The 18,134-nt window shown below is 43.9% G+C and overlaps 1 protein-coding gene across 3 annotated transcripts in view; it reads right to left on the bottom strand.

Annotated features, from left to right (window-relative positions):
- Positions 1 to 18,134, bottom strand: part of RNF185 (ring finger protein 185) — a 32,737-nt gene that overhangs the window by 11,134 nt on the left and 3,469 nt on the right. The window contains exons 2-4 of one of the 3 annotated variants that reach the window (XM_036014577.1): positions 7,914 to 7,972; positions 3,288 to 3,511; positions 455 to 473 (exon numbers count right to left, since the gene is read on the bottom strand). In XM_036014577.1, the coding sequence (XP_035870470.1) occupies positions 455 to 473; positions 3,288 to 3,463 (195 nt within the window). In that variant the 5' untranslated portion in view covers positions 3,464 to 3,511; positions 7,914 to 7,972. Of the gene's footprint in view, positions 1 to 454; positions 474 to 3,287; positions 3,514 to 4,738; positions 5,144 to 7,913; positions 7,973 to 18,134 lie in introns of those variants that run through there. The other 2 variants (XM_036014578.1, XM_028528030.2) reach the window with 2 other exon arrangements.

Here is an 18,134-nt window from a genome sequence, read left to right as displayed (position 1 = left end):
CTAATGCTGGGAAAACAGACTTTTTTCCTCTCACAAAAGCTCTTTGTTGAGACCTAAAAAGTTTCCTCCTTCCTAACATTTTCAAGGGTAGGGGGAATTGTTGATTATGACAGGAGGTACTTTCTAGAGGCATAATCTCAAAAATGAAAAACTAGCATACTGTCAAATCCAGCCCAATTTACAAGTGAGGGACTGAGACCTAGAGAGGTAGTGGCCTGAGAAGGGCACAAAGGCCACCCGTAGCAGAGTCGGGACCATCCTGCGTACCACACTGACCCCTCGTTTCATCAAGTGCCTGTCAGTGAGAGGGTATGTAATGGGGGTTGGGGAGGAGGCGAGCAAATGAGCCCACAAGCAGGGGAGATTGCAGTTTCTGACAGCAGTCTCCTGAGACTAGGGGTGTCTTGTGCAACCACAGCTGATGAAAGACAAGGTAAAATGAAATGCATCTTACCTGATGTAAACACGGCCAACTGTCAGAGTCCCCAGAGCAAGCAGGCATCAAGGAGAAAAGAGAAAGGGGGAAAAGGAGAAAAAAAAATGCTTTCATTAGCAGAAACACAGAGGCAGGGGCAGACAAATGGGAAACATGGGAAAACCGGGTGGAACTGTGGAGCACTGCCACCCTGCTGAGCGGGAATCGCTGGTGCCAAAAATTAGAAAAGACCAGGCTACAGCCCTGACAAGTGTGGTCCAGGTGGATGGGCATCCTGCAAAGCGAAGGGTTGCTGGATTCCCAGTCAGGGCACATGTCAGGGTTGTAGGTTCAGTCCCCAGTCAGGGTCTGTACAAGAGGCAACTGATCGATGTTTCTTTCTCACATCTGTTTTCCTCCCTCCCTCTCTCTCTAAAAATAAATACATAAAATCTTAAAAAAAAAAAAAGACTGTGCTAAAAACACAGGGAAAATGAAGCAATAGAGTCAAGACACCAATCTCCACCACTGGGGCCTCCCATTTGTGAAGACCCCTGCGTACCAGATCATGTCACCTAACTTCTCTATGAGCCTAACTCTGAGGTGTTTGGGCCTCTAAAGGAATCCAATAAATAAAAGCTGAGGACCCTCTGGCAGAAAAACTCACAGGGACATTCTCATGCTCTCATCCACACACGCATGCACACACGTTAATATTTTGGACCCAATTTCAGTGGCTTCATAGCCTCCTCAGTCTCAAAAGGAACATGCAGATCTAGATCCAGTTCAACAAGACCTTCAGGCTATCCTCAGCCTTGAGAACTCAGCGGGCAGTAAGTACCTACAAAGTTCAGGTCCACTGTTAAAAACATCTTTAAGTAACAAGAAGAATGGGAGGCTGCTGCTCAGCAGAAGGGGCTACCTTCAGCCCAGTGAGGCTGCTCCAACACTATGAAGGATGCTACCCGATCTCTCATTTTTCAAATGAGAAAACCAAGCTCAGAAACATGACATGACTGCCTACAGCACCAGGACTGGAAATAAGTTCCCTGGCTTCTAGTTTACTGTACTTCCTGTCACCTAGCAGTGGGTACAAAAAAAATGACGTTTACAGAATTGAAGGAAAAGTCACTCTGACTCCGTATCTTTAACTTTTTTCCTCTCTTGAATCATTCATTCAAGTAACAAATGTCCACTGCAGATCTAACACATGCCAGGACATGGAAAATGTGGACGTGGATTCTGTCCCTCAAATAACGTACCTCCTCTGGCTGAGCAGACTCAGAAGATAATTCCTTCCCCAATTCCTGGACCACAGTTTAGCCCCACAATCCAGACACACAATCTCCCTGGACAAAAGAGACACCTGGCATCTGACTCCAGCATTAACCTTGCAGCTCCATTCCACATTAAGCCAGGGGCATCCTAAATTGTGGAAGGTCTCCACTGGCAACCTCCCTCAAAGGCTGTGGGGCAGAAGTGGAGGGAACTTTTTCTGGGGGAAAATTAAGGATTATAACAATGACGATGGTTACTCCCATTTACAAAGCAACTACTGTGTGTCAGTCTGTGGCTAAATAGGTTTGCATCTGTTAATGGTACTGAATGGTCAAACTAACCTTTGAGAAAGTGCAATTACCTCTATTTTACAGATAAGAAAACTGAGGCACAGAGAAGATAGTAGATTTGCCCAGAGACAAGCACTCTAACCAGAAGCATCTGTTTCATTTTAGAGTCTGTGTTCTTTCCATTGATACCCTGACTTAATTCTTAATTTTGTCACTCATTTCAAGTCTTGCTTTTTTGATATCCTAATCATAAGACTGGAGCATCACCAAATTCTAGGAGAGGGTTGATGACAACCATTTATGCATAAACCTTAATGATTAGGGAAAGAGACTCCAGAACAAAAATCTCTACCTCACTCTACTCACTCATCAATTAATCATTTCACTGTGGCCAATTTAATTCCCTCAAATATTGCCTAAATGATCCTTTCTTCACTTCCCTGCTGAAAAACATCCAGTAGCTCTATGTCCTGCTCAGTTAAATCCGGGTTTGATAATCTGGCCAAACCCTCCTTTAACTATTCGAACACTCCTCAGTCCACAGCACCCATTCGGGGTGCTATTCGAGCTATAGAATGGCTTCAGGGTCTCAGATGAATTCAACAGTGCAATGCCTGTCCCTAGAAATTGCCTGTCTTGGGGTGATACTCTTTGTCTTATCTGGCATTCTCACCTTTATAATACTCCAATTCACACTTCAAGGTCCAGCTCAAAACCCAGAGGGGGGGAAAAAAAAGACCTCAACATTTACCCAGATTCTCAGAGCTAAGAGGTGGTTCTGCAACCATCAAGGCTGAATAGGCCACTGACTCTGCCACTTCATTCTTATATACTACATAAAATATGGTAACAATATTAGCATCATAGCTAACACAATATTTTTACATATTTCAAGTCATTTAATGCTCACAAATAATCTTATAAAAGATTGGCAGAGTGTCAGTGCCTTGCTCAAGGTCACCCAGGAGGAAAGTGGCAGAGACAGGATTCAAAGCAAGGCAGTCTGGCTCCACAGTCCTGGCTCAGAACCTCAGCTAGCGCAGCAAGTAGCACGTAGGAAGTGCTCACAAATCGTGTTATTACTTTAGAGGTGGGAAAACGAAGCCCAGGGTGGGGACAGGATTTGCCCCTAAGTCACTCGGCTCATCAGCAGCAGAGCTGGAATGAGAACCCAAGCCACCTGCCTTCAGGCCTGAGTGTATCAAGACCCAAAGTGTGTAGGAAACCTTCTCCAGGGCTGTCCAGGGCTACAAGCTTTCCAAGCTTGGCAGTTTGTCCTCTGGGGCGGTGGCAGGAGTACTGACCAGAAGAGGTGGCCGCAGAGGCTGATGACGGCATCCTTGGCTGTGTCCAGGCAGATGTTGCACTCGAAGGTGCTGTCCTGCCCTCCGCTTTCACCAGCACCATTGCTGCTGCCGCTGGGTCCCCCGGCGCTGGAGTTCTCAGGGGATGCAGAGGCTGAGGGCCCCTTGCTTGCCATCCTCGGCTGTCAGCAAACTCTTGAGTGAAGATTCTCCCCAGGAAAATCCTAAAAGGCAGAGAGCCCTTGACTGACCATTTCTGCAGCTCGTTTCCCTGGCCTCCATGCCAATACCCCCATTTTTTCTCAGCTCCAGAGGTTCAGATTATGACTGAACCCCCGAATAGACTTCCCAGGAGCTGCAGAAGATGACAGCCGTGGGGCACTATCCAGAGAGCAATGACTCAGGAACTTTGAATGAACACGGCCCGGAATTTACTGCACAAACTGCACCAATACACAGCAGCCTCCAGATGACTCTCCATAGAAACTGGGTCTCACTGTCTTTACATTCTCCCAGGATAACCATCCCAGGTGATAAATACACACTCAATAAAATGGAACATTCACAGGCTGTGCCCTAACTTTTGATAGCCTCTATATTGGCAACTGAATTTGCTCAGACCAGAACATTTGTGACTGGTATATGCCAGAATATAAAGACAACTCTGTCGCTTTGAAAGATTAGGAAGCTAGGAAGGACCACAAATGCCGCCTGGTCCAATGTCTTCTACAATGCAATCTTTGCACTGCCTTCTGCCAGGTAAGAATACCGCCTGCCTTATGTTGTCTGAATTTGCCTCAATGCCTTTAAAAAGGAGGCTTAATGACAATGCTGAAAATAGAAAACCAGTATGACTTACCATAAGTGAAAGACAAATATAAATATAATGAAAGAAAATCTCTTATCCTCATACTACCCGAAACCATTTGGCATACTTATACCAAGCTTTGGGCAAAACTGGTCCAATCTCTTTAGGAAACTGTGGCTCAAGACATCTCAGCGAGGTGACTAACGTGGAGCTGAGACTGGGACTCATTGCGCCCAGTTTGTACTCAAATGACTGCTACAACGGACCAACTGGCCACCAAACGCTGGAGGAAAGAGACCACTGTTCGCTACCTCCTCCGACTCAAAGAACCTGCCAAGAGTTGAACAAGGAGGATAAGACCAATACCAAAGGATACTCAGAAATTCTCGGAGCAGATTAAGAATCTGTGAAGAACCTGATCTGGCCACCCTCACCACCCTAGAAATTCCAAGTAGGAAATGCTAGCCGGCTAGCACAGAGAACCAAAGGTTGTGGTGCTGGTTCCAGTCAACAGGTGGTTTTGGGAACCTCCCTTCTTCTCTCTGGGCCAGTTTTCTGCAAACTGAGGCACTAGGCTACACGGTCTCATAGGTGCCACTTTCCAGCTCTGCAACTGTGCCATAAGGGTCATCTTACCCACTGTCTCCGAAGTAGATGGTTCCGCCACAAGGCTGGAGTGCTAGACGACCACCCAGATTCCGGCTTCCAAAGTACAAGGAGGCAAGGACCAAAATCCACAGTCCTCTCAGGCCAAGAAGCCTTCCTACACACCACCAACTCAGAACTCTGGACTCACGAGTATCCCTCACCATGACAGCAGCTCAGTGACTTGAGCAGGGAGAGGAAACCGGCTCCCCGCCACTTTTTCACTCAGTTACATCATTTTACATAATGTCCCAGAAGGGCAGCTAGCTGCCTACTGGCAGCATCAGGGCCTTGCTGGCCTTGGCTCCAAGAACTTCCCCATATCTCAAGCTTCCTCCTTTCCATACACAGAATGAAGCCTGTTGGTAAGGACCACATGACTGCCTTTTCTTGCCATTCTAGCTCAAGTACTGGACACATGTGTTTCTTTTCTTTTCTTTTATGCTTTCAATTCATGCTTTATTCCAGATGCCTACACATGATCACTTAAGTATTTCTTTCTTTTTAAAAATTTTTATTATTTTTATTGAGTTATAATGAACATATCGTGTGTGTGTATATATGTTTCCCACAAAAAAAACACATTTAAAATGAAGGATTATAGTTGTACAGATGAGAAAGACAACCATAAAGTCAGGTTCATGGATCAATCTTAACGACAGCCTTCTGATGTGATGCAACTGGAAGTACAGAGCTCCAACACTGACGCATTCTCGTCTTAAAACACGGACTCTCATCAAGCCTCTAAATGAATTACCCATTTATAGAAAAATGGGGCATAGGTGCATGTGTCAAACAACTCCAGGAAGATGCAGTCAGCAAATCCAGAATGGGGAACTTTTTACAGGACAAATAACCCAAGTTCTCCAGAAAATAAATAGCATGGGAGGGATTTGAGGTTACAGACTGAAACTTGAGACACACTAACCATCGGTAGTGTGAGGGTCTCACTGGAACCAAATCAAACCAACTGTAAAAAGACATCTGTCCCTGGCTGGCGTAGCTCAGTGGATTGAGCGCGGGCTGGGAACCAAAGTGTCCCAGGTTCGATTCCCAGCCAGGGTACATTCCTGGGTTGCAGGCCATAACCCCCAGCAACCGCACATTGATGTGTCTGTCTGTCTGTCTGTCTGTCTCTCTCTCTCCCTCCCTAAAAATAAATAAAATCTTAAAAAAAAAAATTAAAAAAAAAAGACATCTGTGAGATGACTGATGAAAATTAGATTTAACCTGAGTATTAGCTGATATTAGAAATTATTAATATTGAGTATGATAATGGTATCATTATATAATGTTTTTGAAAAATTCTCTACTTCTAGAAATACTTAATGAAGGAATGATAAGATGTTTGAGATTTGCTTTAGAATACTCCAGGAGTGCCCTGACTGGTGTGGCTCAGTGGATTGAGTGTCGACCTATGAACCAAAGGGTTGCCAGTTTGATTCCCAGTCAGGGCACATGCCTGGGTTGCAGGCCAGGTCCCCTGTGGGATGCATGTAAGAGGCAACCATACACTGATGTTTCTCTCCCTCTCTTTCTCCATCCCTTCCCCTCTCTCTAAAAATAAACAGAATCTTTAAAATACTCCAGGAGAAAAGTGAAAATAGAAAAAAATGAAATAACAGGAAAGCTGATGGTTGCTGGAGCTGAATGGTAAATGGGAATTCACTGTATTAGTTTATTTTTGTATGCGCACGTAAATTTATATAATAAAAGGTATTTTTAAAAAGGTCAGGTTGCAGTAGTATGAGCCTGAATGGGTAAAAACAAAGTATATAAACGGGCATATGTATACACACATGCAAAGAAAATGCCTGCAAGGTACACACTAAACAGCCAACAATTATTTCTGGGATTATAAGGGCTAGGCACTTTGAATTTTATATCTTATCCTATTTTAATGATTTATGACAAGTAGATATTACTTTTACAATAACTTTTTTTTTGGGGGAAACTATTTTCCATCAACCTTATTTTTATTCTGTTAAGAGTTTGGGGAAGACCAGCTTAAGACCACTCAGTGCCTGTTGCTGCCCGCTCCGCGGCCTGCGCAGTGGGGCTGCAGACCAGGCTTTAGCAGAAAACTGCTGAACAGGCACAGAGGGCGCCCGCGTCAACAATGTCAGACCAGTTGGTGACGTCAGGCTGAGCAGCAGTGAACTCAGGGGCTGAAGCCGTCCATCTGCCCTTAAGTCCCTCCTCGGTCACAGCCTTTTCAGCAGCGGCCTGCTCTTCCTTTTCAATCTCTTCAGGATCTTGGACGTCAAGGGCTCCAGGCATTGTGAAAGTTTCCCTTTAAGTTACATGGGAACCAAGCACAAGACGGTATGGGCCCCTCTCTGGGTAGGGTGGAAAGTTACTGTAACACTTTTAAAAAAGGAAACTATAAAATGTATGTATAATATTATATTTGTTACAATAATGAATATAAATATTAGTAAATGTCTTTAAAAATGTAGAAGAACATACCAAACTGTTAACAGTGATTATTTTGGTATTGGTGGGGGTTTAGAGGTAGTGATTTATACTTTGTAATGGTTTCCCATTTATAAAACTGACATTTTTATGTGTATTAATTTTGAAATCAAACAAGAGAGTACATTTAAAAAACTTCCCCAATGTGCCCTGGCTGGTATGGGTAGGTCCCCCTCTCTCCTTCCTCTCTCTCTAAAAGCAGTGAAAGAACATTCTTGGGTGAGGATAAAAGAAAAAAGGCCGACCAATGTGGCACGGCTGGTTGGACGTCACACAGCAAAGGGAAAACGCGCAGTTTTAACTCCCACTCAGGGCACATGCCTAGGTTGCAGGTTTAGTCCCGGTCAGAGTGTGTACGAGAGGCAACTAGTTGCATCAATGTTTCTCTCCCTCCCTTCTCCTCTAAAAATAAATAAAGTTAAGAAAAAAAAAAAAGGCAAAGAAGAGAAAAAAAAGTGTCCCCAGTGTTCCAGTTTTCCCCGATCCTGAAAAGCTCTGACTTCAAGTCTTGGCTCCACCACTGACTGGCACGTGGCTCAGGGTAGAGACCCTCACGGCTTCAACAGTTTTTCTCACCTGAGGAGGGAGGGTGTCAGGGCTGCTAGGGTGGCCCAATGAGGTAACACAGTAACTTGCAGAGCCCACCAAGGTGGGAGGGGGCTGTTGCTGCTGGGGAGATACACATACATGCCACTTACCCTGATCCACTGCCCTCTCCACTCCCTGGACCCAACAAAGCTCTTCATGGTGTATAATCCTACAAACAGGCATAAGGGGACAGTCAGGGTTAGGGTAGGTATCACTCGGGAATGGCAAGGGGACAGTAACAGGTCAGCTCAGAGTTTGCAGGGAGCAGCAGCCTTGCAGCAGGCCAGGCATGGGAACAGGCCTGCACGTGCCAACTCCAGCCAGCTCACACACTTCACTCTCATTCTAATTCTTAGTAGACTGACCACGTGGCCTCTACCTAGGCTGCAGTCACATCCTGCTAGGCACTCAAATATTTGCTGAGTGGGTGCAGGCATGCATGACTAGTCTTGGTCAACTCCCAGGCCACCTGCTCACCCATCCCTGGAGCCTCCTGTCCTCGACTCCTCCCTAGCCTCAAGCAACCTGAGCAGCATGGGAGAGATGAGCGGCCTTCCCTGGAGAGTGTCCATTGAGCACCTGTGCAACAACAAAATTTGGCTACATCCTAATGAGTCCGGCAGGATTAGGGCAGTGTGGCTCAGAGGACTGATGGCCCTGGTCAGCTTAGGAAGTGGACAGAGTAAAAGGGAAGCAGGCCCTGGGCACACCTGAGCTGCCATCCTACTAAAATTTTTTCCTGGTCTCTGTAGAGACCTATGGACTTGGACCTGACCACACAGAGACCTTGTTGTGGCTGGTTCTGTGCGGCTGTCCCAGTCCTGACCATTCTTCACTCCTGACTTGAATCCACTTTCTAGTTTTAAAAATACACTCATAACTTTTACCACTTCTGACCTTCACTCCATTTTACGGAGGAGGACATTAGCCCAGGGCGGTTAGGGGATTTGTCCAGGTCATCACACAGTGCCAAATTCAGACGTTCCAACACAACATCAGCACTCTTTTCACTCTTACAGGTTACTCTTCAATATGCAGCTTTACAAAATTAAATGCCTGTTTTTTTTTGTTTTCCCTCAAATTCATTAGGTAATGCTGTAATTTCTGTGTTCTTTGAAGTGAGTACAAAGCAAATCACTCATCCATTTACGCATTCTACCAACAGAACTCTAGTACCAACTACATTCAAGGCCAGGGGTGGAGTAGCGGAGGGTCACAAAGAAGAGCAACCCCAAGTTGAAGCTCTGGAGTCTAGAACAGGAGCTAAGGAAGATATGTAAATGATTATAAGAATTCTTAACAGGGGTATCCAACAAACTTGTCCTATTTTCCTAAATAAGAAACCTTCTCAGAGATCTGGTTCCTAGATCCCCTCAAGGATTTAAACAGAATCTGGATCTAGATAGGGGCCAGTAATCTCTATCTTTAAATAAGTGTCCTTCATTTCCATTCCAGATGATTCTCTGATGAAGGGTTTTGAAAATCCAGCTCTCAAACAGGACATAACTCTACCAAAAGCACAAAGCAATACAGTACAGAGTTTGGGAGAGACAGTAACCTCAGGTCCTGTCCTTCAGATACATGCCCCTAACTACAGTCCCTAGGGACTGTGAAGAGGTCAGATACACTTGGAATGTGAGGGAAAGTCTGCTGAGATCTCAGACCACCCAGCACCTGGTCCACCCGGGACAGAGCTTACCAGCAAGTTCACACCTACTTATGAAACACATTTCTAAATGTGAGGTGTCCAGGGTAGCACATGTGGTGCCAGGACTAAGGTAGACTTGCAATGCTTAATGATCCCTGAGGAACACAGAGCCTAGATGCTAAAGTGGACCAGCGACCTGACCCGACATCCTCGTGCTGTTACCTCCCCAGAGTGGCCAGGCCCGCCTCACAGGAACCGGGCAGGGAGAGAACGGAAGAGACGCACACTCCTGCAGGAAGCACCGGGGAACTCAATCTCATGAAGAAACCTTCAGGTTCTAGTATACTGCAGATATTCATAAGCTGCCTTCTCTGACTCTTTTAGGAATTCCTGGACCAGGGTGTGCAGAGGCATCTAGAAATGTTCATTCTAGTTACAAAGATTACAAATTTGAGTGATAAACAGCTGACATGATGCGAGAGGGGACCCAGCAGAGGTCTTGTTCTGCTGGGAAGATGCCTGTTCACACATGCCAGGAACTGCGGTGTGCCTGAGCGTGTCTGCGCTGTTCGCGAGGCTGCTGCTGGACCACATGTGGCACAGATGGGGCCTGCATTCCAAGAATGCTGACATCACACTCACAGAAGGCTGGGGTGGGAAGAAATCTGAGTAAGTTGATTGGAACTTGGAACACACAGAAACGAAGCTCTCTGAGGTGTGTACAGAGTGTGTGAAGGCTGGGCTGCCGGGGAGGATGCAGAGAGAGCACAGAGGGCACGTGGACAAATTCACTGGGCCAAGTTCAGTGTGGCTGGCGCCCAGAGCACATACAGGGGGGTGGGAGGACAGCAAGGGCTAGGACTGAGACAGCAAGAGAGCCTTGTGCCCTTCATACTTGAGCGGGGACTGCTGGGTCAGCTGGGCCTTCTTTTTCACATTTTCTTCCACTATTTCTGAATCAAAAGGTTTTTTTGTTTGCTTTACTTTAAGCTTGAATGCTTTCTCTTAAAGCTTACCACATTCCATAAGAAAGGGTGAAGTAATATTTGAACTGCCCCAGCACAAGCCTAATGGGCCCCCAAGAGGCTGCTTTTCGTCACCCCTTGTATCGCTGTTTTATCATAATGTCCCTTAACTTTTGACTTAGGACTTTGTCCTTAAAACCTAGCATGGCACAGAAGAACTTGATGGCTTTGGTTTCAAATCAGTTCTGCCGCTTTGTGACTTCAGACATTATTTTCTCTCTGAGCCTCTGTTTTACTCGCATCCCTCCTCCACTGTAGGGTTTCTCATGGGGTGCACTGGAGTGTACTGTTTCTTCATATTCCCCACAGAGCTACGCCATCAGCAGGCACTTGGTTCATTTGCTGAGTGAATGAGTCACAGCCTCCCTTTTGGAATGAGCACCGTTCCTTGAAGGCATAGTAAATGAGACATCAGAACTGTGTATGAGGGAATCCAGAACGAAGCATACCTGGTTTGAGCCAGGCCAAGTCAGATTTTCCTCAAAAGTGGTAAAATCAGGAGGTACCTATTCTATTTACTATCACTATGGATAACATAAACTATGTTATTCTGCTCAACCCATTATGTGAATTATTTCATTTAATCTTTACGGCATGCCTTTGAGGTAAGCACCCGACACCATCGTTAGCGTACCCTGGCTCAGAGTAGTTAGGTCACTGGCCAGTCAGAAGCAAAGCTTCCCAACTCCCAAGCCAATGCGTTTAACAGACAGTACCTCAGTGATGTGTTCACGTGTCTGTCTCCTCGACTTGGACCCAGCTTCCAGGTGCTTTACTCAACATGGGGCCAGACACCTCAAGAGCACCCCATAAATGTGTGTGGGTTGATGGGTCTGATGCCCAGGAGTACTCAGAACTACGCAATTCAATATGATTAAATTTAGCCAACTACACTGGGGAACATCAGTATCCTAAAAGAACAAGACATTCTTCAGTGGTGTTTTTTCAGAACTGGAAATGTTACATAATTATTTTAGGAAAAAAATTTTTAAGTAACTATTGTCCCAAACTTGAATGAAAAAAAAAATAATCAGGGTTAAGATTTTATCTACCCCCTGGCTGGCGTAGCTCAGTGGACTGAGCGAGGGCTGCGAACCAAAGCATTGCAGGTTCGATTCCCATTCAGGGCACATGCCTGGGTTGCAGGCTATGGCCCCTAGCGACCGCACATTGATGTCTCTGTCTCTGTCTCTTCTCTTTCTCCCTCCCTTCCCTCTCTAAAAAATAAATAAAATCTTAAAAAAATAAAAAAAGAAACATTCTTAAAAAAAAGATTTTATCTGTCTGTCTATCTATTTTAGAGGGAGGGGAAGGGATGGAGAAAGAAAGGGAGAGAGAAATATTAATTGGTTGCCTCAAATGCACCGAGACCGGGACATGTGCCCCAACAAGGAGTTGAACTGGCAGCCCTTTGCTTTGCAGGATGACAATCTAACCAACTGAGCCACACTTGCCACAGCACCACAGAGTATTAATTATTCACTAAACTTACTTTAGATACCTCCTAGAGCCACAAGCACAGTGCCTGGCAAAGTAAATGTTTGATAAGTGTATGGGAATAAATGATGGTGATTTAACTATTTTAATTCAAACCAATGTAACTGGGTAAAAAACATTGGATTAAAGAAAAGATCTTCAGATTGGAGTGATCCCAGTTAAGGGCTGTGGATTTCTAATGTAATACAGTGAAGGAACAATCTGGAACCAGAGGACCTAGTCTGATACTCAGCTCTGCTATTTGATAAGCCAGGATCTTCACATGCAAATGGGGCAATTGTGTGTCTGCACTTCCTTTGTTATCAGAAAAGTTTCAAAATGACTCAGAGACAGACAGCAGTATGGTGGTTACCAGAAGGAAGTGAGTGGGGAGGTAGTAAAGGGTAAAGGGGGCCAAATATATGGTGATTCTAAATGCTGGGCACACAATGCAATATACAGATCGTGTATCATAGAAATGTACACTTGAAACTTATATGACCCTATTTATCAATGTCACCTCAGAAAATTTGAAAAAGAAAAAAAAGTTTCAAAATGAGAGTTTTGCTTTTGTTTTCAGTCAGTAAGTCCCTATTAATTCAGATTCTATAAAACCTCATTATTTCAGATTCTACCTGAGGCTGAACTAAAAAGCCTCTAAAATACTCTTGACAGTGGAGTATAACAAGAAAATGAATAGCTCTGGCTGGTGTGGCTCAGTGGATTGAGTGCCAGCCTATGAACCAAAGGGTCACTGGTTCGATTCCCAGTCAGGGCACATGCCTGGGCTGCAGGCCAGGTCCCCAGTAGGGAGTGCACAAGAGGCAACTATACACTGATGTTTATCTTCCTCTCTTTGTCCTTCCCTTCCCCTCTCTCTAAAAAATAAATAAATAAATCTTAAAAAAAAAAAGGAAATGAATAAAGTGGACAAGATTTAACCAATTCAGGAGAAATCTTCCTAAGAGTTCAATAATATCCAGCATATACTTGACTAAATGACCTTCCTTCTCCTTCCAATAGGAGGTCCTGAGGAGGATCAGAACACATATAAGGTACACCAATCATGGTTAAAAATAATAAACTGCTCTGACTTGTGTAGCTCAGTTGGTTGGGTGTCATCCGAAAAGCAAAAGGTGGAAAGTTAGATTCACAGTCAAGTCGGGGTGTGTGTGAGACACAACTGATCTGATGTTTCTCTCCCCCTCTCTCTCCTCCCTTCCCCTTTCCCTAAGAATAAATAAATAAAGTCTTAAAATAAAATCAAGCACTGGCCAGGTGTCTCAGTTGGTTGGACCGTTGCCCTGTACACCAAAAAGTTGTAGATTCCATTCCTGGTCAGGGCACACACCTAGGTTGCAGGTTCAATCCCCAGTTAAGGCACTTACAGAAGGCAATCATTTGATGTTTCTCTTACACACTTATGTCTCTTTTTGTCTCTTTGTCGCTCTTCCTTTCCCTAAAATAAATTTTAAAAAATCCCTGGATAAGGATTAAAAAAATAATAATAATAAATATGACACCATTTTGAATAATCTTTAATGTTGACTTTTACAAATCAAAATCAGGCTTCTGTTTAGAGCCACCTGTTATTAATTGTTAGTGCAATTTAAAGACTGTTTTAAAGAAAACATTTAAAGAATTCCAATAACAAAAATAAATCAGACAAGCTTCTCTGCCCCCAAGGAGTCTAGTCAGAATTTAACTGCTATTTTTTAGAAAAGCACCTCAAGCAGTAATTTTCCTGGGCCTTTGCCCAGGATCCACTCCCATATTCAGAGAGCCATCCAACCTAAAAACCCCGTCATACCTACACCACAAGGCGATTCTGAGAAACAACCAGGAATGTGGACACTAAACAGTCAGAGACTACCCCAGGAGTCAACGTGGTGACTGGTCTCAGGGCAGAATGGACAGCCAGTCCCCCAGGCCATTTCCAAAGAAACAGGCATGGCCTGCTGCTTCTGATCTCTGCGTGTCCTCTGGCCAGCTGGGATACAAGGGCGTCACCACTCTGGTGCTTTGCTCCTGCTGCTCAATGAAAGGAGAGACAGACCCGTGTCACTCCCAGCTGAAGTGAAGAGTACAGAGGCAGGGTCTATGACAGCCATATAGCAATTAGGGCCACCTGAGAATTTTAACCCAGAAGCCACTGGGCAGCTTCTTTCCTACTTTAAAAACTACACTTCTGGCAATGATTTCTTAGATATGACACCAAAGGAACAGGCAACAGAAGAAAAAAAAAATCAAACAGAACAGTGGATTGGGTGCCTCTCTGCAAATCAAGGGGTTGCCGGTTTGATTCCCAGTCAGAGCACATGCTGGGGTTACAGGCCAAGTCCCCAGTGGGGGGCACATGAGAGGCAACCACACACTGATGTTTCTTTCCCTCTCTTTCTCCCTTCTTTCTCCTCTCCAAAAAATAAATAAATAAAATCTTTAAAAAACAAACAAACAAAAAACAAATTAGACTTCATGAAAAGTAAAAAAATTTGTTCATTAAAAGACCATCAACAAAATAAAAAGGCAACTCACAGAATGGAAGGAAATATTTCCAAATCATGTATCTGATGGATCAATATCCAAAACACCTAGAGAACTCCTAAAATCCAACAACAAAAAATCTGATTAAAAAATGAACAAAGGACTTGAATAGCCATTTTTCCAAAGATAAACGAATGGCAAAAAATAACATGAAAAGATGCTGCTCAACATCCCTAATTACTAGGGCAATGCTAATCAAAACTATTGGGCACCACCTCACATCCATTGGGATGGCTACTGACAGGGCTCCTGGACCCAATGCCAATGTGGGGTGTGGGTCCCCCACAACAATTTCTGGATGTCACCAGAGTGTCCACTAATTTAAGTCAGTCCTGACGCTGCCTGGAGACAAGCATCAGACTCCACAGGTTAAGGACTCAGCCCTACAAGACGGCCTGCCTGCCCCGCTTCAGACACCCGCTGCAAGCGGCAGCTCCCAGCTGTGTTCCTGCCCGACGAGCTGCAATGCAGAATACCTACCTGTACTCGGGACTGACTGGTTATAAACCAGAAGTTCCAACAACCACCTCCTTGGGTTCAATTCATTTGCTAGACAGACTTAAAAAAACATCTGAAAACGCCTTTACTCACCAGATTACCACTCATTACAAAGGACAATCAAAGGATAAGAATCAACAGCCAGAGGAAGAGATTCATAGGGAGAGGTCCCAAACAAAGGAGCTTTTGTCCTCGTGACCTGGGGCCTGGCTTGGGGCCCAGCACCGTGGCACTTGAAGGCATTATGGTTCCAAAATGTGCCAGCTTTCCGAAAAGAAGAGCCAATAAGCTGTCCTCTGGGTCTTTAAGGAGGCTTCATTGGTCATTAGCCATTGGCAGACGAACTCAGTCTTCAGCCCCTCTCCCAGGCCTGGGAGTGGCAGGTGGGTGGGACTGAAAGTTCCATCCCTGTAATCATTTGCTTGGCTCCATTGGCAATCAGCTCACATCCTCAGGAGCTTTCCATAAGTCACTTATTAGCATAACAAAAGACAACCCCCTGGCAGGCACCCACCCACCTATCTAGGAAATCTCAAGGGTTTTTGGGAGTTGTGAGCCAGAAACTGTGGTGAGGACCAAACACTGGGTTGGCCAGAAAGTTTGTTTGGTTCCCCACCCCCCCAAGATAACTCTAGTAGCACTTAGCTGTCTCTAACTGTATTCAAAACAATTTTGTTAAGACTGTATTGTGACAGCTGTCATATTACCATGCATTTAAAAAATATTAAAATTGGTGCATTTTTGTGTAGCCATTTTAATATTGAGGATGGAAGGAAATATGCAACATTCTCAGCATATTATGCCTTATTATTTCCAGAAAGGTAAAAACGCAACTGAAATGCAAAAAAAAGATTTGTGCAACACCTGGAGAAGGTGCTGTGACTGACAAAACATCAAAAGTGGTTTGTGAAGTTTTGTGCTGGAGATTTCTCGCTGAACAATGCTCCACGGTCAGGTAGACCAGCTGAAGTTGATAGCGATCAAATTGAGATACTGAGAACAATCAACGTTATACCACGCAGGAGATATCTGACATACTCAAAATATCCAAATCAATAAAGTTATTGGTGAAAATGAAAAATGTCTTTTATTTTACAGAAAACACCATATGGACTTTTTGGTCAACCCGGTATCTTCTAAATCACAGTATTGAAACTACTATTAAGAAAAACAGAAAATAACAAGTGTTGGTAAAGAGGTGGAGAAATTGGAACACTTGTGCAATTTTGGTGGGAGAGTAAAATGGTACTGCTGCTGCAGAACACAGTATGGTGCGTCCTCAAAAATTAAAAATTGAATTACCATATGATCCGGCAATTCTGCTTCTGGATATATACCCAAAAGAATTGAAAGTGGGGTCTCAAAGAGATATTTGTACACCCACGTTAATATATGCATTATTCACAATAGCCAAAATGCGGAAGCAACCCAAGTATCTATCAACAAATGAATGGATAAGCAAAATGTGGTATACGCATTCGACAGAGTCTAATTCAGCCTTAAAAAGAACGAAAATTGTGATGTATGCCATAGTATGAATAAACCTTGAGGACATTACGCTAAGTGAAATAAACCACTCACAAAAAGGCAAATACTGTAGGACTCCATGTATGTAAGGTACTTAGAGTAGCCAAAATCATAGAGACAGAAAGTAGAATTGTGGGGGGAGGAGGGAATGGGAAGTTACTACTTAATGAGTATGTAGTTTCAGCTTTGCAAAATATGAAGATTTCTGGAGCTAGATGGTGGTAATATACTAAATATCACTGAACTGTACACTTAGAAATGGTTAAGATGGTACATTTTATTGTTATATGTGTTTTACCACAATGAGAAAAAGTGGTAGAAAATACCAACATTTCCACAAAAGGTCACAGAAGAGGCTGGCAAAAATATGGAGCATTAACATTAAGATGTTAACAGAAAAAAGCAAGTTACGGAACTGTAAAGTGAATGATTCCAACCACTCAACATGTACCCAGTGGGGGAGAGATAAGGAAATAAAGTGACTGTTAATAAAGGCTCTCTGTCTGTAGATACCAGCGCTAGAGATGACTGGGGTGTGTGAAGAAGGGAGCTATTCTGTATTGTCTAAAATGAGCATCTATTGCTTTCACAGTTAAAATTACTGTTCTTTACTTTTTTAAAGTGTATGTTCAAGATGGTCCGGCTACAGTTAAATGCTGAGGTCAAGAGACGCATAGGTGCTGGCAGTTCTGACACCACAGGCTCTGCCCAAGGCTACCACCGTCCCAAATGTTCCAAACCACCAGACCCCTTTGCTCCCTGCTCTGACCAAACACGAGAGTAGCTCCCCAACAGCAGGATCCCCTACTGGTCTTATCACATCAATGATGCTATGGTACCTTTTACACTTGACCATGGCCACCCAAGCACTGCATAGTCAGCACGGGCTGGGGTTGAGCCAAGCTCTGTATGGTCAGCATTTTCAGACAAACACCTTATTCTGTGCTTCGGCATGTCTAAATCCAACTCCATTCAGATCAGGGGATCTGCAACTCTTTGAATATTTACGTGCAAGGCTGTACATGATGACAAATAATTCCATTACAAAATGGGCAAAGGGAGTGAACAGACATATCTCCAAGGAAGATATACAGATGGCCAATATGAGCATGAAAGGATGTTCAATATCACCAGTCATTAGGAAAATGCAAATAAAAACTATAATGAGATGCTGCTTTACATGCACTAAAGTGGATATAAAAATAATTTTTAAGAAGAACTGTAACAAGTGTTGAAGAGGATGTAGAGAAAATGAAAGAAGCCCTAATATATATTGCTAATGGAGATGTAAATGGGTGCAGCTACTGTGGAAAACAGTTCAGTGATCCCTCAAAAAGTTACACATGGAATTGCCGTATGACCCAGCAATTCCACTCCTAGGGATACATATCAAGAGAACTGAAAATATGTCCAAAAACTTGTACATGAATTATCATAGCAGCACCATTCACAATCACCAAAAGACGTACATAACCCAAATGTCCATCAAGTGATGAATGGACAAATGAAACGTGGTACATCCATACAATGGCATCTTACTAAAACGGAATGAAGTACTGATACATGTACAACATGTAGGTTGCTAGGGAATGGGAAGAGGGGAGGACAGGAAA

The sequence above is a fragment of the Phyllostomus discolor genome, chromosome 13 (assembly GCF_004126475.2).
Source record: "Phyllostomus discolor isolate MPI-MPIP mPhyDis1 chromosome 13, mPhyDis1.pri.v3, whole genome shotgun sequence".
Classification (NCBI taxonomy): domain Eukaryota; kingdom Metazoa; phylum Chordata; class Mammalia; order Chiroptera; family Phyllostomidae; genus Phyllostomus; species Phyllostomus discolor.
Note: the sequence above shows the minus strand (reverse complement) of the source record. Positions and strands in the feature narration are given on the sequence as shown.